Here is a 23051-nt window from a genome sequence, read left to right as displayed (position 1 = left end):
GAGACAATTTAACACTTTTTAGCTTTATTTACACATATTGGCTCATGTAAGCATTCCCTATAAAAACCTTCTTTAAAACAATTGCACTTTATTACTGTGCGAATGGTTATATGTGTGTGTATATTTCACAGCACCCCGTTTTCAGACAATATTCGGCAAATTGCATACTCAAAGCCAGCACACTTCGTAGCATTCGTTCTACCGTCATCTTAATCTGGTCTTACACGGGCTTCACAGATGCGCTACCGCCAGAAGTTGAAGATGTGTCCTCAGTTTCGCCTTCACTGCTGAAGCCCTGTAATAATCAACGGCAAGAGTTCAATCGCTGTGAAATACAGTATCAACCACTCTTAAAGGTAACAATTAAAGATTTCTCGAACATTTCAGGACCATTTTTTGTTATTTGAAGGTTATGTGGCGTCCTAGGTAAACCTTTACCTGTTATAAACTTTTGCTAGAAAATTCGTGTAAAATTAAAGGTTGGTTAGTACCTAACCACCAACTTTGCGTACCCTTTAAGGGTGAAGAGCACTGTAGTTTGTTCTGAACCGGCCTTTATATGGCTTACTGCTAGACTCCAAAGTTTAGCATTTCGTTAGCGAAGTTCTCATGTGGGAAAAGCAGTCGAAAAGGGTGTACAAAACAATGCCTTTAATCTGCATTTCGCTGCTTTCGTGTGTCGTTCTCGCGCCAAGAATCTTCCCTCAGGAACGCATACCAAGTTGCGCCACTTCTGTCATCTTAGCACAAACATTGACGTTTAAGTAGTTTAACCCGCCCCTTGTACCCACATTTTTTGAAAAGGCCATGTTACTCCTAGTCGGTCTAGTCCTGCTTTCCCTAAAGATACCAATACTCGAATCGCCACCTTCTGCCAGTCCCACTAAGCTTCTGAAACCGAGACAATTACTGTAGTCCTTAAAGCAAACGAACGCTGCAAGAAAAAAATATAGCGCCAGTTAAATCGTTTTCATTCAGAGTACCGATAGAAGTTGTATATATCCATGGCATTATAACAAAAACATTATGATATAACATGGTCCTCTTTACGTTAAGCAACGTCTTACTTAAATAACGTTTACAACTAAACATCAACGAGTAAAACGTGAGTTACAACTTCATTTTAGTCGTACAGACTTAAAATATCAGCAAGGAAAACTCTCATCAAGTACTTAAGTCGAAGCTACTCCAGGCTGTTGCTACGCATGAGTAGCTTTAATCTTTTTCTTGACGGTTCTTTTATTTAAAATTACATCCGTCTTGTGCAAGACGTGCTTGGTGTGTCCTAAAGTTTGCTGGCGGTGCCCAAAGTCCACAGCTCGACAGCCTTCTTTAACTAGCTGACACGCGCGACTTGAATAGTCTTGTACTACGCTCCCTAAACTATGTGTGAGTATGATCGATTATCTTGAAACTTAAGGCGACGCACCTACAAATACACGAGCAAGTGTAACTGTGCAAAAAAATTTGACGACGGCCGACTATTGGGGTGCAAAACAGTCTTCATTTGAACGTTGTTTTGCTCTGTGGCTATCAATTGGTTGAATAAAAAAAATATGTATGCCTGGCCGAGTTTCAGCTTCTTCACCATCACAACACCATGAAGCTATTTTTTGCGCAAGAATACCCTACGCCGCCAATAAGCAGACATCGATGTGTTTTTAAGTTGCTGTTTTAAAGCGAAAGGTCTACTAAGTGCGTCGAGCCGAGTTTCGCTGTCGCCAGCAGTTTGACCATAGAGAAAGAAATTCAACAAGAGGGGACACTCTTCAAAAACTGGCAACAGGAAACACGTCACGCCTAGTTTCAACAACAACCGTCAGTTGACGCGAGCATCAGAAAAAAAAAAGAATGTGAAATAAACTTCCAGACAACGTTTTATTTTTTTTATTCCTTCCCACTAAAGTAAAAAAGTTTTGCGTGTAAATGAACTTATACTTCGCAACTTTTTGTTTCGTTGCCTAGCAACAAGCTAGCGGCACGCCAGACGCGCGTACATACGTCATGCGCCAGACAAGCCGCAGGACTGAGCGAGGCCGGCCGTACGTACGAAGCTCGCGTGCTCGCCGACCCGTCTGTTTTGGATATAGCCCATGTTTTTGGGCTCCCGGCCTTCTCTATGCTTTTCTTGCGCATCGTCTGCATTTCGACACGGCACCACTGCACTACTGGACTACGGCAAGGTGAGAAATTGTGTTTGACAGTGTGCGGCGCATTTTGAGCACATTAAGGCTTAGTTCGAGTGGCGCAGTTAGCGAAAAACAGCTCCGCCGTCCTGGCGCAGTTAATTTGAGTTAATGCCTCGTCCTGGGAGATGTTTGCGGCGCTTTCTATGAGCGCCAACATTACTGTAACTTATTTCGGTAGTTTTGGAGCACGCTTGCCGCACCCGGCTTATTGACGCAGTAAGCGAAAACCGGCTCGGCAGTGTGACGCATTTGCGCGTGTACATGCGTGTACTACGTCGTAGCGCCTAAGACAAGTTTTCGCGCATTCTGTGGCCCCCAACATTATTGTAACTAACGTCGTTATATTTGGGGTAATTTAGAAGCACGGTTGCCGCGCCCGGCTTATTGACGCAGTTAGCGAAAAGCAGCTCGGCTGTGTGCCGCAGTTTCGCGTGTACTGAATCTTACTGGTAGAAGTTCGTTACGCATTCTCTGACCCCAAAAAGTATTGTAATTTATTTGGTAACTCTTTAGGATATCTTGAGGCTTGCTCGCGGCGCCTGGGGTTGTGAAGGTGTTAGCAAAAAAGCAAGCCGGCCATAGTGAGTTGGTTTTGCGTGTACTGAATTTTAGTGGGACAAGTTTGTGACGCATTTTATAGCCCTGCAACAACATATACCTTATTTCGGTACTCACGCTTCTCGAAAACGCGACGAGCGATTGCCGAGAGATAACACGGGAGTGTTGCATGCGCCGGCAGGACGCGTAAAAGATAACAAGGAGGAGCTCAAGAACATGACATTTATGTATTCTGAGCGACTGAAAACAGGCTTTGCACCCACGAGTCTGACTTCAGTGCGATTAGAAGGCATTCTGCGAGCGTGTAACATGGTCTGGCTGAGCCTGTGTTGTAGCCACCTTTGTGTACTTGGCGTACCATCGTGTCGACTGAGGCCAAGTTGCTTTGGAAACGCGCAGTCACCCGTGTATTTGTGCACTTGAAGTGCAGGAAATAATGCCCGGGAAAGGAGGGCTGCTTGAAAATTATGTAGCATTGTTTCGGAGGAGTCTTTGCTGCGAAATATACGTAAAAGTGAATTTATCTGTAATGCCGCTCATTCACCACTTACGCACGTTTCGCCTCTACACGAAATACTCCTGTTAGGTCAATATATCAAAATGATACATGCTTGTAATTTACTTTCTTTCAGCTGATGGCATCCGGTGGAGCGTCGTACGGCAACGACTGCTGCTTACCTGGTGCCACAACTTTGGATGAATGCAGAAGCCCGGAACGAGCATTTATATAGAGCAAAATAAACATTTCATCATTTCAGAAGGCGTCTTTCGTTTTCTTTATGAAATTGCACCTGACAGATTCGGTGCAGTCTTGTAAAGGTCAATCGCAATCATTTCTACTTAATAATGAAACGATTCCACGCCAAGGCCACGCGAGGCTCAGCAGAAGCGAAAAGAAAGAAAAATGAATGCCGCGCCGAGCAGCGGAGCCGGCGCGGCGTGTACCAAGTGGTGTTCAAAACGCGCGCGCCCAAAACCGAAACCGGAAGGAGTCAACATCCGCTTGGTGTGCTACAGTCAATTCGGCCGCTGGGCTCTATGGGAGTGTCCGCTCTTGTTGAAATTTCTTTCTCTATGGTTTGACCTTCATTTAAACGCAGCTGCGCCGCAGCCTTGGCAACGCATCACGTGACTCGCCGCGGCGAGCTTCGCCGCTGCTGGCGGCTTGGCGCATGCGCTCTCCGCAGCTGTGTCGCCGCCTGATCACGTGACTCGCCGCGCGCCTTGCTTAGAGGTGCGCCGCGCTCGCCTAGTCAGCGCGAGTTTGACAATGGATGAGGGCGAGGCCAGGCCGGCTTCTCTGAGCGTTGCGCGGGGGCGGGAGGCTTTGAGCCGTCGTCGCTTAGTGGCATCTGACCACACGGCGGATGTCACCCGGCGAACTGCTTCACTGGAAAGGGTCCGGAATGCAACAGGCGTCGCACCGTCGAGATCAATGTAGCGACCGCGTTCGCTCACGGTCCGTTTGCGCTTCGACGCTGCGCATGTTCGAGGAGTCTCTTTGCATGCCTAGCACTTGCGCTTTCCCTGTGGCATAACAGGCGTCGCACCGTCGAACGATGCGTGTCGACCCAAGCCTAATCACAGTCATGTCTAATCAGCGACCTAGGCACAGCCGTCATACCTGGCTTGACGATGGTTGTATACTTAAGTATAATACTTACAGCTAAATTAAAAATCAACGAAGTGAAACCGAGACTTAACCAGGCTAAACCAAGCTTTTGATTTGCATATCCAGGGTTAACTGAGCTAAGCCGTGCCAATTTTTTGAGAGTATGCATTCCGATTCACATACCTCCAATTCTTGCAGTACTTGGTCGATGAAATCTGTGGGGTCCTTTCGGTACCTGTAGGCTGCCGAGATGGCATCTCGAAACATCTAGAGAAAAATAATAAGCACTTTATTAGAAGGGTGACGACGGGAATGCATGAGCAGGGCAGGAGGATATAATAGAAATGATGAAAAACGAAAAACCTTATGACGTAAGAAACTCAGTGTTAGAAAATGACCGTACCTAAAAAGCTTCACTACAAACAGTGCAATGTGGTGCAGTGGTGGTTGGATTTGTTGTGTTCCACTACGAAAACTGGTCACGCATTTTTGTTAAATTATTATATGCTTGCTTTCCTGCTTGTCAGACACGTGACAAAGTGTTTAAAGGAGGCCTCATCAGGTTTGATGATTCAGTGCAAGCACGCTCCGTGAGGACTGTTCAGGGAACAAAAAAGAGAAAAAGAAAGGAGTGTTGTTTGCGGCGTGTGCAAAACCAATGGTGGGAACGACTACGCTGGGGTAGGTAGCTAGTTTCCCGATGTCGTAATCTCGCCACACATAACTTCCTCCATAAAGTGTTAACTCTCTCTTTGCTGAGTTAATTGTATTTCTATTAGGTATCCGCTGTCGATACGACCTTTCAAGAATTATTCATAAAGTGCTCTTCAGAAGGCGCTGTAATACTTACACCGTTTAACTAAAATTTCCTATAGGGCCTATTGAGAGGCCCCTTAAAAACACCGCCTCGAATGAGCGACATTATGTATAAAGCAACAAAATTTATAATGCTTAGACGTTTCCGGAGGGTGTTGCGCTCACCTTGACTACGTTGGTACCGTCAGACGCGGATACAAAGTAGAACGGCATGCCGTTTTTCTTGCCGAAGTTGAAGCTCTTTTGCACCACAGTACTATCAGCTGTAAGGGGACAAACATTGTGATGTGAAAGTGTGCCTTATACTATGACGTGAGGAAAGAATACATTATATATTCACTATCTGATTTATTATCGAAATGCATTGATATAATGGTAAGGAGTTCGGCTGGCCGGGCTGTATTACACACATTATTACTTTCTAGTTTTCTGTCATTATACAACAGTTTGAGTGCGGCCTTTGGGCTCGACTGTCAAATTTAGTTATTTGCGCTTTGTGCTAATTTCACGCTGTGATGTAGTCGTTAGGTAATTGAAAAAAATTCTGAAAGCATCTTGTCCTGCAGATGCCTTGCAAGACTTAAGCATATGCAATATTATCTTCCTGTTAAATAACTCTGCAAGGCACCTTCAAAATCAGCGCCTATTCAATATATTTTTTCAAATTTTTTTCAAGCAAGGGCTTTTGTCGGCACGATTATTAATACAGATTAGCGCCAGAAGGCCTTGTTCATATAAAAACACGTTCTGGCATATACTGTTCAAACTTTGCACATCATTTGTATTTGTGAACTACAGCTGTCGCCACGTGTAATGAGGCGAAAGTTCACAGAGACAGTTGATAGTGGCCTTGGGTCATAGACAATGTGCTCCACAAGCCACTACTTCAGTACTTGCACGGAGAGAGCCTCAACATTTTCACCTAAATACGAACGTATGCCGCATGATTAGATGGCAAATTTCAAATGATGCGACAGTATTTCCTTTGATTTATCGGTTATTCCTAAAGGTATCGCCTCGTCGCACCTAGTTTAAGCTGTATTAATAATTGTGCCGACAAAAGTCTTTGCCAATGTTTCAAAAAATATATTGAATAGGCGCTGATTTTGAAGGTGCCATGCAGAGTTATTTAATAGGAGGGTTATATTGCATGCGCTTAAGTTCTGACGAAATTTTATGACTAGCTCTTCGCCGTATGAACCTGTATATCCCTTTGAATGAGGATGTAAATATGTCTATATGCGTGTGGTTTATCGCAGTTCTATCAAGTGGAGAAAAACAAAAGAAAAAAAGCTATGGACATAATTATCGGGGCAAACAGAACTTACTGCTTACTCTATGTGGCTAGATTTCACTTCCAAATGCTACGCATTTCTGCGCCCCATAGCTTTGCCGAAGGCACTTTATCATAGTTGACAAAATGTTTGACGCTTCGCACTTATGAATAGCGAGGAAGCTAATTTTGCTTGCCCCACAATGCGTGCACCGAATAAGTAACTCTTGGATTTGCTTTCAAAGCCGGCGGTTAATTTCAATTGCGAAAACACAGGGCATTACTGATGTTAACAGCAAGATCTTGTTTTCTGCCGCCTTACTGATGAGCGCAAATTGAACTAAATAAGTCAACAAATGCGTAATCATATCAGTCTCATTTTCATGAAAAGGAGTCGGAAGCGTCTCTGAACAGCGCAATGCCCCTTACGCAAGGTTATCGACAGCCAATCGTAATTCGCGAAGGAATCGGAATAACTTACGCAGTCAGTGTGTCCTTCCTTTTGCAAAGGACACAACGTACTACTCTGCAACAAGTGCGCCTGCCGCGGCTTCATCGTTTTCGTGGCCCATTTACAGACCAGACATCCTACGTTCGTTTTCAGTGTCTTTCACTATGCGCTCTCGGCTAACAACATCGAGAAAAATTATCTGCCTTTTTTATTAACTATGTTTGAGAATAGGTTTGTACCTATTTGTGACGATGGCTGTTTCTATTCTCTGATATGTCACGTCTAAATGTTAATGCTACAGATGGAAGGAAGAAAAACTAGGAGGCATCCGACTTGATACAATTGAAGCTACAAGAAATAGGCCCTACGCATGATCATGTCGTGGCATCTTCAGTTATTTTTACCACTGCTGTCAGCCTTCACCGAATGCACCTTTAAGGAGGCAATAGGTGGCGGCAGTAAAGAAGCCCACGCGCTCCCATGCGCATTCAACAAAGCGCAGACGCTACAAAGAGGCGAGTGGAGTTGACGCATATGAGAAGGAAAGGTGCACAGGGCGTTTAGCAAAGCAATCGAACGCGTGACTTACCAATTAAGATTGCAGAAACCAAAAGTGAGGAGCCGAGTACAGCGAGCGCAGGGGAGCGTGTTTGGCGGAGTTTTTGGAAAAGCGGGGGGGGGGGGGGAGGGGAGCGGAGAGGGCGGCTTCACTTAGCCTGCAAAAAAGTTGTCTGTGTGACGTAATGCTTGGTCCTAGTTTCTTTCCGTGGTACTACCTCACCGCAGTCGAGCAGGAGAGGGGGGGCGTATTCTGTAAGAGTCCACCTAGTGGACTGTGCGTTTGGCCGCTGCTGATTGGATGCAGCTGTACGAGCGAGGAGGAGACGAGCAGCCCTAGCCAATCAGCTGCGGCCGAAATGTACAGTCCACTAGGTGGACTCATACAGCATACCACACAGTGCTGCGCAACTATGGCCGATTTCTAGATCGATGGCTTTTCGGGCTGTAACTTTCAGTGGATGATGATTGGCTGAGCTAACGGGCGCCATGCCCGTCACTGTAGTGAGGCGTCATACCGGAGTCAGCGCCGCGCAGACAAAAATATTTCCCAAATTGTTCATCGAAGAATACGGCACGTTATCTTCGATTGCTTTTGGTGCAGAACGCCGAGTGCAATGGATTGGAGGCTTCGCCCAACTTCGAATGACCAAAAAAACGCGACCTGCTCACCACTCTGGAAACAATCGTACAGCGTCAGAAAGAGTTTATTGCCGGCACACACAGTTTATTGCCGGCACACAGTTTATTGCTGGCACACACAGTTCTTTGCCGGCGCACACAGTTTAGGTATTTAGTAAGTAATGTCTACGTGGTGTTAGTATAAATCTGACCATCTTGCCAGCGATTTCCATCTGTGTCCTGAAGTACTTCATCTTGACTACAAACATAAGAACAGCTAATAATTTTATTTGAGAGGTTAGTTTCAAGTCCGCTGGAACATTTAACTAGACAAAACAAAGCGTCAGAATAGTCACCAACATTAAGCGGTCCCAGAATAGGTAGCTGACCATCTTTAGCGGGTCATCCGGTCTGGTGATATAAGGAGAATGTAATTAACAGTAGCTTACCATCAATTTTGTTGGCGACACAAAGACAAGGTATTGCTGGCCTGTTCTCTCTAAGCTCCTTATGCCAGTTGGAGAGGTTCTTGTACGTGATCTTCCTCGTCACATCGAATACCTGTCGAACAACATTAGATAATTCCTCTCGCTTAAGAGTCCCAAGGATATTTCGTAACCAGCAACCCTAGGATCTGTTCGAATTTCGCGAAGGCCGAAGTAGCTTGTGTACAGAAGGGCAGCAGCTGCTCCTTGCATGCTTAAGGTAAAGCTCTCCAATAAATCATAATTAGGCAGAGCCTCGATAGGAATCATTAGCATTCCTCACACCAATAACGCATTGATACACGTATTAAAAACACAGCTTTCTTAGCTGTGTCACTCGTTTCTGTGGGGGTTGGACTTTAGTACAAACGGGCTAATGCAAGGGCCAGGTGCAATCGCACAACCGAGGGGTGTGGCACGTCCCTGGACACCTATTATTATGGTTGTTTAGTCGCACGTACTGTCGCCCGAGGGCATTGAGATGTCTAAACACATAGAGATTCGGCTGCGGTGCTCACGAATAACACCCCTCTTCTTCTCCAGCTGCCCTATCCCATTGGGGTGATTGCGGTAGAGGAGAATAGCAGTCGCCTTCCACACCGGCGCTCGCTACACTGGAGAAAAACTCATACATGACGAATTGGCCTACATGTATAGACAGCTCTACTATCGCTTCAGATGTACTGGTTAACGGCTCCGTTCTCCAATGAATTACACAGTGAAACAATAAACACTACCTCGACATGCTGACTGTAACGAATGTGCGCCTTCAAGAGCCATCGTTCTTTTCTTCTGGTAAATCGCATAGATCTCTAGAAGTGTCTGGGAATTCGCTTACATTTGCAATCATCGTCAATGAATTCGGAACAGTCTTCGTGCTATTATTCGTGTTTTTCTACATACGATCGACTCATTTAGTATAACCGCTATACTACTGAAATAAATATGGCTAAGAAAATGAGTAACTGTTCTTAAAAAAATTATTTCGCAGTGTTTCAGGAGCACGCAAGAATGGTGACAAAAAAGCAAATTGAAGCCGACGAGGCATTGCCACGGATGTTGACATAATTGGTGAAAGGATCACGTAAGCTGCTTGCCGCCATTCTATATTACCGGCCGCCTAAGCCGACGAACGGCGCTGTTCTGTGAGAGCAGGGTAAATCTTGATGCACGCTCATAAACGAGCGTGATTTGAAAGCCTCGGAACATTTCTCTGGGATTTACATAGCTTCAAAAAATTTTCGCACATGTGCACATGGTAGTGAAGAGGAAGATGTGTGAGAATGCTCACAACCATATTATATTTTTTTAGCGGCAGCCTCAACCGAGATATGGCGTCCTCATTTTCGAAGGGGAATAATACGTGTTCGTGGCTGAGAAAGGTCCGCAATTTGAATACCTCGCAAATTTTTTGCGGAGTAATACTCGCGTTTAGATAAAGTGGGCCACAAATGGCAGCGCTAGTAGGGAGTGGGGTAATGTATCACTCCTGTTTAGGCGATGGCGGCTAAAGCTTCATTCAGACAGCCGCCATCTGTCGCGTATCGCCACCGGCAGACCACCAGTTTCCATCAGAGGACAGCGTTTTTTCGCCTCTTTCTCCTCAAAAACGAGAGAACGGCGACGTTGAGAGCATGAGTCAGGGTCACCAGTATTGTGTTCCTGGTGAGAAATCGGCGAGAAAACCCTTTCTCCCGAGAGGAGCGGCTATTGGGAGGTTGATGGAAAAGGACAGATGACGGCTGTGTGAATCAGGCCTAAGGCTGAAGCACATCTAATCATAATTGTATATTCTGTCGTGTAGCCTGGATAAAATGATTGTGCTACGGTATCTAATTTGCGGCAGAGGCTACTGAAACATTTTAGAAAAAAAAAAACGTAAATGTGAGACTGTTATATTAGGACGTCAACATTATTGTTTATCTCCTTCAGGAAAAGTTAGATCATTTTATATCGGTTAAAGACGAGCCGTCATATTTGTTTTATTTTGTTACCTGTTCAGACTTTGCCTTTTTGCTTTGAAAGCGCTGTATATTTATTTTTGCTCCGGTACTTTCAAGCACGCCGCGAGAAATTCACTCGTGCGAGCGCTGTCATGATTAGCCGGTGACATTTACAAAAATTCCGACTAACGAAGTTCAAAACTTAGGCATTGAGTTAGCCGCTATTTTATTACTGCCTCTTTAGGCGGACGTATCGAGTGACCTCTCGTTATTCAGCATAATCAAATTGTCCGTTTTTATGTTATTCGCGATCCATGTCATGACCTGTGGTTTGTGAATTTGGGGGCTAAATAGTCGCTTCGCCTTCATACCTTAGAGACAATTCAGACAGTTTATTGACGCCTTCTTCTCATTACGCTTTTAAGCCCACCATAGCACCAGGAGGAAGATTGAGTGGCGTAATGAAACGGATGTGGCATTTAAAAACACAGCACAAATGACATTATTATTGCGGCCCGACAAGGACACTGCAGGAATCTTGCCTGTCAGCTCGAATGAATGCCCTGAATGTAATAATTTTCTTATGCTGTCCCGCCATAACTCGTTCACCCCAAGAAAATTGCTGTAAACACTTCCCTGCCGGCATCGCTTCTATCAGGTTACCTCAAAACTGAATGTTAGCTCAAATGCACATATTTCTTTTTTACCCGTCCTTTCTGTAACGTGTTTGGCAATGGGAGGAGCAAAATAAATAAATAAATAAATAAGTAAATAAATAAATAAATAAATAAATAAATAAGTAAATAAATAAATAAATATTATCTTGACAGGCTCAGAGCCGCGTTCCTTTACCCACTCAAAAGTACTATAGGCATGTGTTGTTACATGCTGCGGTGGCTGATGACAGTGTTCTAGTGTATATTAAAAGAACCAAGAAAAACAATACCCGGATTGTTAATTCTAAAGTGCGTTCACAGATATATTGTTTTCCTGCTACTTTCGCTAGAGTGTCTTCTGTATGCTGAAAGAAAATACTTAGCATTCAAAAATGCATCACCGTATACGCTCAGTATAGATACCAACTGACATAAGTAAACGCAACCTTACCAGAATACATGCGTCCGCCTGGTGGTAATAGGAAGGGTGAAGAGTCTTGAACCTTTCTTGGCCGGCAGTGTCCCAGAAATCTAGAACGGCGTGCGGAGTTTTGTTTCGATTGTCCGGAAAGATGGCACTGTCGACTACTTCCTGCCAGAGAAGGCAGGTACGTAAGTCTACTACGTTAAGTGGTTTTAAAACAGACCACGTAGGCCTTAAATATAGCTATTTTCTGAACAATTACGTGCCCCGGGCGTGAAGACACAGCTGGGCCTACTTCGGGAAAAAGCCACACAATGTCACTGATAATTCAATGTTAAATGACACTTTTTCCCTTGCGCTATAGAACCAAGGCCTCCAGGTCACTTGTGTTCTATCTAAATTTAAAGAAATAAGGTAAGATGCAATAGTGGTACTTACCAACTATAACTGGTTCACCATCGACTTTAGTCTTGTGCCGTAATAGCGTTAATGCGTAGGTAGAAACTTGATGAGGTTTGCTGAAAACACAAGCGTAGGGATATCGCAGTTAAGGATAAAAAAAATGTCCGTTTGCGTTCATTGGCCACAATGGGGGAAGTCATGGCGACTCCGGCAATGCTCGCCCAAAAGGATACTAAGCGTCCAGTAGAAACCGTTCCACGAGCCTGCGTAGCACAGAAAAAAAGGAAGATTACAAAGCTCAGCTTCATTGAGATTATCATGAAATCGGTAACACTGTGAATTTACTAACGTGAACGAGAGATGTAGTAGCAACATAAGTAATGTTTGAGCGCAAGCAGGATAAACGTGACCCACTGTTGTGCTTTAGTACTACGCGCTTAAGATAATTAATCATAACACGTGTTATTGCATGCAATGAATTTTTGTTTTTCCACGTGCGCTTCTAAAAAACCTTCCCGAAATTCAAATTTTCATCACAACGGCGAATCATTCAGTCGATAGCTGATAGCATCCGCGGTCATCCCACTTGCTTCACGAGAAGTGTCAACGAAGGGCACCTGCTTTTACAGATGAGAACGTTGCGTGCTGCAAGTCTCTTCATCATTTTACGGCTCTGCACCTTCGAAACTGAGAACATCACGTGACTGCCGACGCTGCACGAGCGCAAGAAAATGCATACGCCGAAACACCAGCCTTCTCGCCTGACCACTGACCATTGCCGTTCGACTCGGCGTGATCGCGCTCATACTGAAAGGCGATCCCGTGACCTCCAACACTAGGTTCGCGGGCTGAGTGGACTCGGTGGGCACGGCGATGTAGGGCTTCGCGTGAGTCGTCTCACTCGGAGCAGCGCGGTAGTGGGGACGACACGAATAATCAGGGGCACCTGCATAACTGCTATCTCAATAAAAGGAAGTTCCCGCTGATGAACAGAAGAATAAGTGTGTTCAGTGCTACTCTGTAGGGCTCACGAAAGTGCCTTAAGGACATGTGCTGGCTGCATGAGCTTCCAGGTTATTTCTTTGCCAATTCCATCACTCGTGGTCAACGCCTTGTAAGAACTGCAAAATATTTCCAAGCGCTCAATGCGTGGTGCGCTAGTATTCGGTGGCTTGACAGTGTTGGTAGGTAATTAATAAAGGGAATATGAGAGATCCACCCAATCGTAGCAATTGTTACAAAGAAAACCCATACGGGTTCATCGAAAGAAAAGCCTCGCGGTTGAAGAAAAATTCGTCCTGGTCCGAGACTCGCCCCTGGAACCACCGCCTTTCCGAGGTAGCCGCTCTACCATCTGAGCCAACCAGGCGGCTAGCTGGTGGAGGAGCAAAGTCGAACTTATCAACAAGTCTAAGGAGCCTTGCCATTTCCTGCAAAACTATTACATCAAACTTTTGCCTTTGCTTCGAGTTGTAGCATTCGTAGCAATTGCTACGATTGCGTGCCCGTTTTATTTTCCCTTTAATAATTATTTCTCTCCACATTGCTGGTTTCAGCAAAACTATTAGATGAGAGTTGGTTGATACCAGAAAGCCAAATCTGAATGCACACCAGTTGCCAGGAATGAGTCATAACGCCACTGCCAAGAGTAGTTTCTATGAAACAGGGATATTTTTGTAACTAAACGTCGTAATACTCTTACAAAGATATCAGTTATTGGTCCTTGAAAACAGCCAAAATACAAGCTTCTTGAGGCTAGCAATCACTACGCCACATTATGGAAATCCCCGCTGATGGTAATCAGTTCTTCTAACCTACTGAACACAAGAAAGCACCCAGTCGCCTCCGCTAGACGGTCTTGTTGGCAATCGCAATTCTCCTTTCTTATTGTGCTATTGACGTGTCACCCTGGGTGGCCTTCGCGAGAAGTCGGTCATAGGATATACGCACTCTCGCAGTCATGCTTGATTCTTCTCGATTATTTTGATGTTTCCGAAAGCTATCACGTAGCGCCTTGAATTTCGTGCACCGCAAGGAATTCTGATTCAGGAAAGCTCATGTATTGTAACGAAGCGTATTAACGCTCCTTGGCTGTTTCTAAACGGAAGCTTCGTAGTTATTAGGTCATGACACCCCCTATCGCAGAGACAATATGGTTAACTTGCAACGAAGTGCGCCTACTTTAATATGATAGGTGTAAATTTTGAAGGAAGAAAACGGGAAGGAAGTTCTGAAGTTGCGGATTGATTGACCCTGCTAACTCCATTTATACTCACACACCATTCGTATTCCGCGCTCTGACGAAATAAGCGTGTCTACAGTCGATATTCCGCAAGGCTTGCTTAACTCGGCGACGGCACAGAGAAAAAAGAAAGAGCAGCATGAGTGTTACAATGATTCACAGCACCGATTCACGCAAAGCAGGTCGAGGAGTGCGTGATCATCGCAACCGTTTGTCTTCGCAACGCCACTCGAACAACCTGATATAGAGCCGATCGTTATGCAGGGCGACAGAGCGAGACTCGTTCACCGAGCGAAGCAACTTGATCATTGTCAGCGCCAAATCAAACTTGAGAACTTCCTTGTGCCTGTCGTTTCACTCCATTCATTGTGTTTCACGCACGCAAATAAAGATTGAACATATGTAAAATTTACGACCGTACATGATCTGTCAATATTGCGTGAGGAAAGAGCTGTCGCCGAGAACATCAACCCTCTTGACCAACCAAAAACACGCGTCGTCTCAGCAAGGCTGAACCTCCGATCCATGAATTTGGTTCCGACATGCGGATGGTTAAATGTGATGATGCGAAGCATGGGGAGCAGAAGTTGTTGAACGGAATGAATGGGAGCCATACTTAAGGTGCTGGTCCAGCGCTTCTTCTCACCATACACTCAGTGCTACAAAAATTATATAAATAACGGACAGGAATTAAACATTTGAGAATTTCAAAGACGACATCCTGGTAGTGAGTAGGGGGCTCAGACAGTTCCAAAGTAAATAACTTTCACGTCAGAAGGTCAAATATGGCCTGCAATTTTGGAAATAGCCATTGGACTCGAGAAGAAAAATTGTCGTTGGAAATTCTTACACCATATGCGCAACAGCTAAACTGACATTGATGAAGACCTTTATATAGCACAATTTCAGTTTGTTTGGATAAGGCTGCCCATTAACTTAATTATATACTTCGTTTTCGAATACAATCATGACTGCTAAATAAGCTGCCAGGTGACCTTAATGCACACAACTTTCTAAATGTTGTTGAACATGGCTTCGAAATAATTGTTCGTCATGTGTCGCTCATATACAATTTGTCGCTGTTGGTACCCACATCTGTATGCAACTAATGTTTCCTTTGCAAAGGCATAATTATTCACCTGGGTTTCGGACCAACCGTGAGACCGCAGACTACACGCACATCTTGTGGGACTCTATTAAATATCCAGAAGACGCTAAATCAAGAACACTCCCACCGCGGCTCGAGGCAGCCGCGAAGAGCTACGACCGAGACGATCAGCTCTGGGCCGTTCAGCAAGTCTTCGAGGCGCTCGAAAGGCACGGACCCAGCGAGCCGGCAACGGCGAGCGGAGACCCACGCCGAGTAACGGTAACTTCGAGGATGACGTAGGCCCTCGTCGGGGCGCGCGAGCGCCCAACTGCCGGCATAAATAAAGTTTCTCCAATCCAATCCAATTAGCGCTGGCACGAACTCTCAGCATAAGCGGCATTCACGAGCAAAAGCGCTGACGAGGACGACCCACTAGAAAGTGCTGGAGAGGACAACCCTCTATATTGCTCCAATCCTTCTCTACACTTAGCCCCCGGAGCGAAAAGGGAGCCACCCGGCGACCCAAGAGCTTGTCGTTATGAGTGGGTCGTAGTAGGTCTTAAGGTGGTCCACGTTGACTGTATCTCGTCCACAACGGCGCATGTCCCAAGTCGGTTCAAGGGGCTCGATCCAGTAGTTGACCCGAGATGTGCGTTTGACGACGCTGTAGGAGCCTTCATACTTGGGCCTTAGTTTCGACGAGAGCGAGGATGCAGTAGAAGGGACCGAGAGCCACACAAGCGCTCCAGGGAGGAACGTGGGCGCAGAAGTGGTGTCATCACGAACGCTCTTCTGGCGCTCACGGTCATTTGTAGTAAAGGCCCACGCAAGATCGGGACCCCCTTCCGCATGTCTGGCTGTGACAGATATAGGCGCACACTGCTTGTACGGAAGTATTGTGTCGACTGTGTGCGGCGGGTGCCGGCCGTACAATAACGAAAAGAGTGAAAAGACTGTGAAGCTCCCAGTGGCGCTATTGTAGGCGTAGGTAGCGAAGGACAGAATAGCATCCCAATTTGAGTGGTGGGTGAGCATGTCGCCAAGCGTACGGCTGAAGCGTTCCGTGAAGGCGTTGGTCTGCGGATTCTAAGCCGTAGTTGTGCGGTGCCGTTTCTTTCTAATGCCAGGGCACCAAACGGTCCATTGAGCGAACAAGCCGGCGTGTGTGGTTTGTAGAACCGAAATGGCGCTTCAGTTTCAATTGGCTGCGATTGCACGTCACGTGCATTCCTGTATGGTGCAAAGCGGGCGAAAACGGACATCTGCTGCCGGGCAAGGCGTTGCGCGAGGGGAGAGGACATCGCCGCGACGCCACGTTACCCTCGGTCTCGGATGCCTGTTTACCTGCGCAAGCTCTCGCCTGCTTTGTAACTGCGCCTCGGTAATCGGTATAAAGAAAAAAATGTATATAGAAGCAGAATAAGTTTAAAAGGACAAACTTTGGCGGTAGTGAGTTTTGAATCTGCGACTCCACGCTGGGCTAAGGGAGCGCCTCCCAGATAGCAGGTGTGTGCACTCTGCTTTTTGACATCGTGCTTCTTGGGCCGAAATTCCCATTACCAAACCCGGCATGACCATAGAATGGTGACTTAAAAATCACCGCCGCTTACCCGTGAGCGTCCCCATTAAATTCTATGGCAGCCGGGCAAGGTAGCATGACGTCACTGAACAAAGTGCATCGCTGGACATGGCGGCCCATCGACGGCCCAGCCGCAAGAAAGTTTAACCGGTCCCTCGACTTTCTGTCAGCGAACGCAACAATTTGATGACCACCGGCTCACCATGCTCTTCACAGCAGGTCGAAAAGTGGGAGGCAACATTTATAGTGCTCGGATGAGACGCGCTCACAAAGTTTGTTGGTTTGCCTTGCTTGCCTTAGCCCCGAGCTTAACGTGTCGCGTTAAGCTTTCTTATGTTTTGTACTCATTGCTTTCTTATCTTTTAACCTGCGCGAGATAAGTTTCCATGTTAGTTTACCTTTTTATGTGCACCTCTCAGGCGTCTTGGCTCAAGGCACGTAAATAAACATGACGAATGTCCTAATCATCACACCCGTCTTTAACCTTGCGTTCGAAATAAAATCATCAAGGCTGTCATATGGATGCTCTGCCACTGCTCAAGAAATGCATTGCCTTGACCGCAAAAAAGGTGCTGCCATCCTGGCTTAGCAGTTATTAAAATGGCCCAATGGGTCACGATAAAAATATTATCACGAAACACAATACTTCTCCTTTACTAATGGAAATTGAAAGTGATACCTAATAGTGACCGCAACGATTGAATGAGTACTTAACGGCGGACTCACAAGACCTGCACAACAATTAGGGTGAGAAAAATAAGTAATGTGCGCTCGCGTAAGCCTTGCGTTACCGCCAATGCGCAGTGTATCCTCGGCAGAGCTATAGAATCGTCCTAAACTTCGTAGGTCTAGTGACAATCAACCTATTCATTGTGAATTATTACGTCGTAATGTGGCTAAACTTAAAATATTTTGTATTCTCTTGGTCTTCAAACATGACTACTACTATATTTTTTTTCTCATATAGTACCGACGATCACAATACTCCTGATTTCTATTCTTACCGACTCTTTTATCGGTTTGTATGCCACTGTGTGAGGAACCTACATGACGCGACGGACGAAAAAGAAAAGAGATAGGGGAGCGAAGAAGAATCGTTACAGATTAATGCTGCTGGCCAGGTTTCAGCGTCTAACATAGCATCGCACTTATGAGCAATTCTAATATTTATTATATGCACATGAAAACGAAATCAACGTATTGTATGACCGTAAGATGTGACCTTTGTTGGAGCAGTGAAGAAAGCACATACTGGGTTCTAACAGCTCCTGCGCGCCATAAACATTGATATTGCAGTTCAAGTGAGTACAATAATGAAACAAGAGCTTTTGTATTAAAAAAAGCTTTCTGTGGCTGAGTATGGCGCCTCCAAAATATGAATAAGAGAGTAAATAAATAAATGGTATAGTTATTTACGCAACTAGACAAATGAATAAATGTGCACACGCACCCAATATTCAATGCAGTAAATCGCCAATGAAGTAAACGAACTTCGAAGGACGTGCGGAAACGACGCGACCTGATCGAAGGCAGTAAGCCCATCGCCGCGCCGTTATCGATATTATGGAAAAAGGAGCAGAGCGCGATTTCCGGGGAGGTGAATAAACAATAACGTTTGGGTGCGGAGTCACGCAAGCCCTGTCTGGCACCTGTCTGATTCTCTACGGAATTGACCAGAACACTCAGGCACCGAATACTGATCTTTTCTTTTTTTTATTGAAGCACATGCAATTTTTCACGTGCGCTGTACGAAAAGGGCAGCATAATTTACGATAAGGCTTAGTTTCTAGAAGGGCTCGAAACCTTCACTTCCTCACCTATTTTAGAAAATTAGATATCTTTGCCGCACATCATGTACCTAGTAGTTAATTTCATGGTATTTCAGGGCGTTTCGCATAGTCCCAAAGCGATACTTATGAATAATAGCCTAATAATTGTGAGAACAGAAGTACAATATAGTTATCAAGAGCAGGTCCATTTCATAAGGACGTGTCTTAGAAGTAGCTGATGCTGGCTTAACATTTGTATGGAGAGCGAAGTTGAAAAGCGCTGTAGCAGCTACCAACGATACACTAAAAGACCACTCAATCAGCATAGGGTAATGAACATTTCTTTGAGAACATTATTTAGGTTCATATTTATGGTTGCGCATTGATTATCGGAAAAGAAACCGAAGGTTGAAGACAAGTTCATTTTCAAATTTTTGCCGAAGCACTTCAGCCAGCACTTTAATGGGAGCTCAGGGACATCGGAGTACTTGTTCATATTTTTGTACTTTTCGCTCAGTAAAGTTCTTGAAACTTGCTTAGTGCTGGCTTTAGTTTGCTTAGAACAACATTTACTTCATAATAAGCGATAAAAAAATTTAGGCGCCACCAGATGCCGTCAAAATGTGTGACAGCATGGCTAGCTGCTGCAGGAAATTCAAGGTGGTGTCGCGAGTAGTTATCCATTTTTGCGTCTTTTCATGGCTAAACAAGCCTCCTCTATCGCTAAGAATGGCTTTTTCAATATTGTGAAAATGCACCTAAGAAATGCAGATGACGATAATTTTCTCTTCAATGTCGCTTTACCACCGAACACTTAATGCACGAGCTTACACTCCTCGCCATCTCTAGAAATTAACTATTAATAACAGTAATGTGGCTCCTAGCAATGAACATCACTTTGAAACTCAAGATTGAGCCGCTTTTTTGAGAGGCTCTGCTGCACGGATCAAAACGCTTTATATGTGTGCGTTAGAGGCATGTTCGCCAAATGATAGGTAGAAAAATGACAACGCTTCATTTGCATAAAAAAATCACGAACATTTATTATCAACTTTTCATTACCTATATACGTTGCGCTTTGATAAGTTTCCGATTTTAATTCCACATATTCCGCCTGAGTTCTTTAGAAACTCGGTGAAGAGGTTGTTTCACCACTGCATAAAGTGTATGAAGAATGTATCTACCTAACTGGTAAAAGAGAACGTAATGTATATTTATAAATTAAAATATGACTCTATAATTCAAAAATTCTGTAAGATCTCTTGATGCTAACCTTCGACGTTAGTGCACAAATTTTCAAAACATACTCGTACCACAAAATTACGCACACAATTACACATCTAATTGTAGATGTCCTTAATTAGCTGAATTCCATTCTCTGTAGCCTATTAGCAATTTCATTATATAGTTTGTGGAGAAAGTATTTGTGAAAAAAAATTTTGGCAGTGGGCTAGTTGGTAAACGCACTTGAGTGTGTGCGCAAAGACAACAAAAAGACCAGACTGGAGCGAGCACACAAGCACGGGACACATGACGGGCCAGTTACTGCTCGATGTCCAGTGCTAGCGTGCTTGCACCCCTCTGGCCCTTTTGTTGATTTAGCGCACATTTCCTTGTAAGCATTCGCTATTTAAATATCCAGAAATATAGCTTCGAAGTTGTGCTCTCCCTTCAATGTTCTAGATAATTTTGAAAAAACAGCCTCTCTAAGATGTAGATGACGATCAGTTTGCACTTGAACCAGGCACTAGCTGGACGTCACACTGCTGATTCATAATACATTAAAAGGGTGGTCAGCAGGGATGAACATATATTATCTGCAGAGGACGCCAAGCTGATAAAAGTAACAAGATACGTAAGTAATTACGGTCTAAATTTTCGCTCAGCGAATTCTCAGAGGTAGCTATAAATTTGGCTAAAAGTGAAAAACCGAGCAAATGAACAGAAATATTAGTAGGAAGAAAACAGACAGATGATAATTTCTTCGGAACAGCATAGCTGAATCACTTCCAAAGTACACGTTGTTCGGCACACGTGACCAATGTTTTCCTCCTACAATTTGTCACATTTTCTGCTGAACAGTGCTGTAGCTTTGAGCATGTCCTCATACTTCAATAACGTACACTGTGTTCCTTGGGCGTCTACACGCGTGACGTGTCAATGCGACAAGTGCTCGCTCTTCCGCAGAAGTAACGCGAGAATAAACTAAGCGTTGAAGAAGGACTCACTTTGATTTTCCCACAGCACTGTCGCCCAGGCAGATCACCTTGAGTTTCACGTGTCCGTCCGCGTCATCCGCGCCATGCTCCAAGCCCTCATCGGTGCCACCAGCTTCCATCGCTCCGCCGGCCATTTTCCGAGATTGGCATGCGCGTCAACTGCCACGAAGACGACTACCGCGGCCGTGGCCCGTGCTGCGCGAGCGCCCCGCAAACAATCAATGATGAACAGCGAATAACGCAGCACGGCCGGTATAGAGACGCCACGATGGAAACCAAAAAATCTAGCACCGCATGGACAGCGGGCGCTGGGGCGTGACGCCAGGTGTCCCGATCGACGGCCGCTATGGCAACGTCCCGAGCTCGGGATCGGGTGGTGCTGGCGCCGCGCAATGCAGCGACATCTGGGGAGTGTGACAAGGGCTTGACACGCGAATGGCATTGCCCGGAAACGCAGAGCGCGAAATTCTACCCGTTGAGCAAAACAATGCGCGTTAAAAAGCGTGTAATTGCTGGTACGTCTGCTCTTTACAACAAGACAGGAGAACTCCAGCTACTGAAATTATCTGTGGCTGTCTGTGCTTTGTCTTAGAGAACATTTCACAGACAAGTACCACAGTATACGAGTATATTGTGCTCTATTTGCCTGTGTGTGCGTGTGTAATTGGGTACGCGTGTGATTCGGTTGAGGGCGTAGATGATAGTGTGTGTGTATGATTGCGAGCGTGCGTGCGTCTGTTTCTCTGTGTGTGCGTGTGGGCGTGCGACTAATCAATATTCAGTGCGGAACAAGCTGGAAAGGAACACGTAATTAGTCTTCGACTAGGGAACAGCGGGAAAGACGAGGTCGTAGAAGAGGCTGACAACAACCACACGTTGCCTCTTACACGTTTTCGTCTTTCGTGCTGTTCCCTACTTCAAGATGATCAACCAGCTAGTCGACACGTTCACTTTATTAGATAAAATTTGTAATGGAAGGTTCATCAATATATTGTTGCATTTGAGTTACTGAAAAAATTGACAACATTGCAAATCAGGTGGTCATCTATGAAATAATGTCCACTTTGTGGGCTTTCCTTCATTATCTGTGGTTCAATGTTCGTCTTAAGGCTAATGCGCAGCTCACTACTCAATATATGGTGAGCTAGCCAGGCGGACATACGTCAACGAAAGGGTCCATTCCTTCTTTTGAAAGGAGGAAATAAATATAAAGTCAGCAAACTTTCTACAGAACAGAGAATATCAGCAGTTGACATTGCAATCAGCGTGCTTATAATATCAAATTGCACTGCAGGCAGACATGAACACTCGACCGCCAATTCAAATATTATCTTTTTCAAAACTCTTTAACGTAAATGTTGTTTGCAAAGGTTTCGCTCCAAAAGTCACAGAAACGCTGCCGTTATTTTGTCTAGTGCAGGTTAGAGGCAGGTTTAACCTACACGACCGGAAGACGCCAAGATCCTCTTATATGCCTCTGGCCCACAGGTCGCGTGGGACATGAAGTTCTCTAAGTTAACGTCTTTTACCCTATGGGCCCGGCTTCTCCTGGTTCAGTAAAGGACAATGTTGAAGGCTAGTCTACTCAGATATTCCTTGGCGCGCGCTTCCTTGGCGCCTAGCAGTAAAATGTCGGTCGTTGACCTGCCCCAGGGGAAGGACGTGCTCGAAAGGGTAACGCGAAGATGCCTATAGCCATTATTGATTAACCTTTCTGAAAGTCATCGTACATATCGGGAGCGTCTAAGGTTGTTGGGAGCTCGGTTTAGCGGAGGCACAGAATACACGTTTTGACAGCTTGAGAACGGAAAGTTGATTCGCTTCATCATCATCATCATCATCATCATCATCATCATCATCATCATCATCATCATCATCATCATCATCATCATCATCATCATCATCATCATCAGCCTGGTTGCGCCCACTGCAGGGCAAAGGCCTCTCCCATGCTTCTCCAACAACCCCGGTCATGTACTAATTGTGGCCATGCCGTCCCTGCAAACTTCTTAATCTCATCCGCCCACCTAACTTTCTGCCGCCCCCTGCTTGGGATCCCTTGGGATCCAGTCCGTAACCCTTAATGACCATCGGTTATCTTCCCTCCTCATTACATGTCCTGCCCATGCCCATTTCTTTTTCTTGATTTCAACTAAGATGTCAT

General features: G+C 45.1%; 1 protein-coding gene across 1 annotated transcript; it reads right to left on the bottom strand.

The window, feature by feature from the left end:
• Positions 1-21398, bottom strand: LOC142563877 (rab-like protein 2A). The gene is made up of 8 exons (XM_075674554.1): positions 20897-21398; positions 12222-12251; positions 12025-12104; positions 11614-11693; positions 8528-8639; positions 5341-5438; positions 4543-4626; positions 1-295 (listed from the first exon to the last, which is right to left on the bottom strand). Exons 1-8 carry the CDS (start codon positions 21019-21021, stop codon positions 221-223), a joined length of 684 nt encoding a protein of 227 aa, XP_075530669.1. The 5' UTR covers positions 21022-21398; the 3' UTR covers positions 1-220.
• Between the last annotated feature and the right edge of the window lie 1653 nt (positions 21399-23051).

The sequence above is a fragment of the Dermacentor variabilis genome, chromosome 11 (assembly GCF_050947875.1).
Source record: "Dermacentor variabilis isolate Ectoservices chromosome 11, ASM5094787v1, whole genome shotgun sequence".
NCBI classification, from domain to species: Eukaryota; Metazoa; Arthropoda; class Arachnida; order Ixodida; family Ixodidae; genus Dermacentor; species Dermacentor variabilis.
This window is presented reverse-complemented; position numbering and strand designations above follow the sequence as displayed.

Excerpts from the sequence above, each read along its gene's own strand:
- LOC142563877 (XM_075674554.1), bottom strand. The coding sequence starts at position 21,021 with ATGGCCGGCGGAGCGATGGAAGCTGGTGGCACCGATGAGGGCTTGGAG. Across the intron at positions 8,640-11,613 it reads AGGCGGACGCATGTATTCTG|GTATTCGATGTGACGAGGAA; the intron begins GTAAGGTTGCGT and ends GTTGTTCGACAG. Across the intron at positions 296-4,542 it reads AAGTACTGCAAGAATTGGAG|GGCTTCAGCAGTGAAGGCGA; the intron begins GTATGTGAATCG and ends TGATTATTACAG.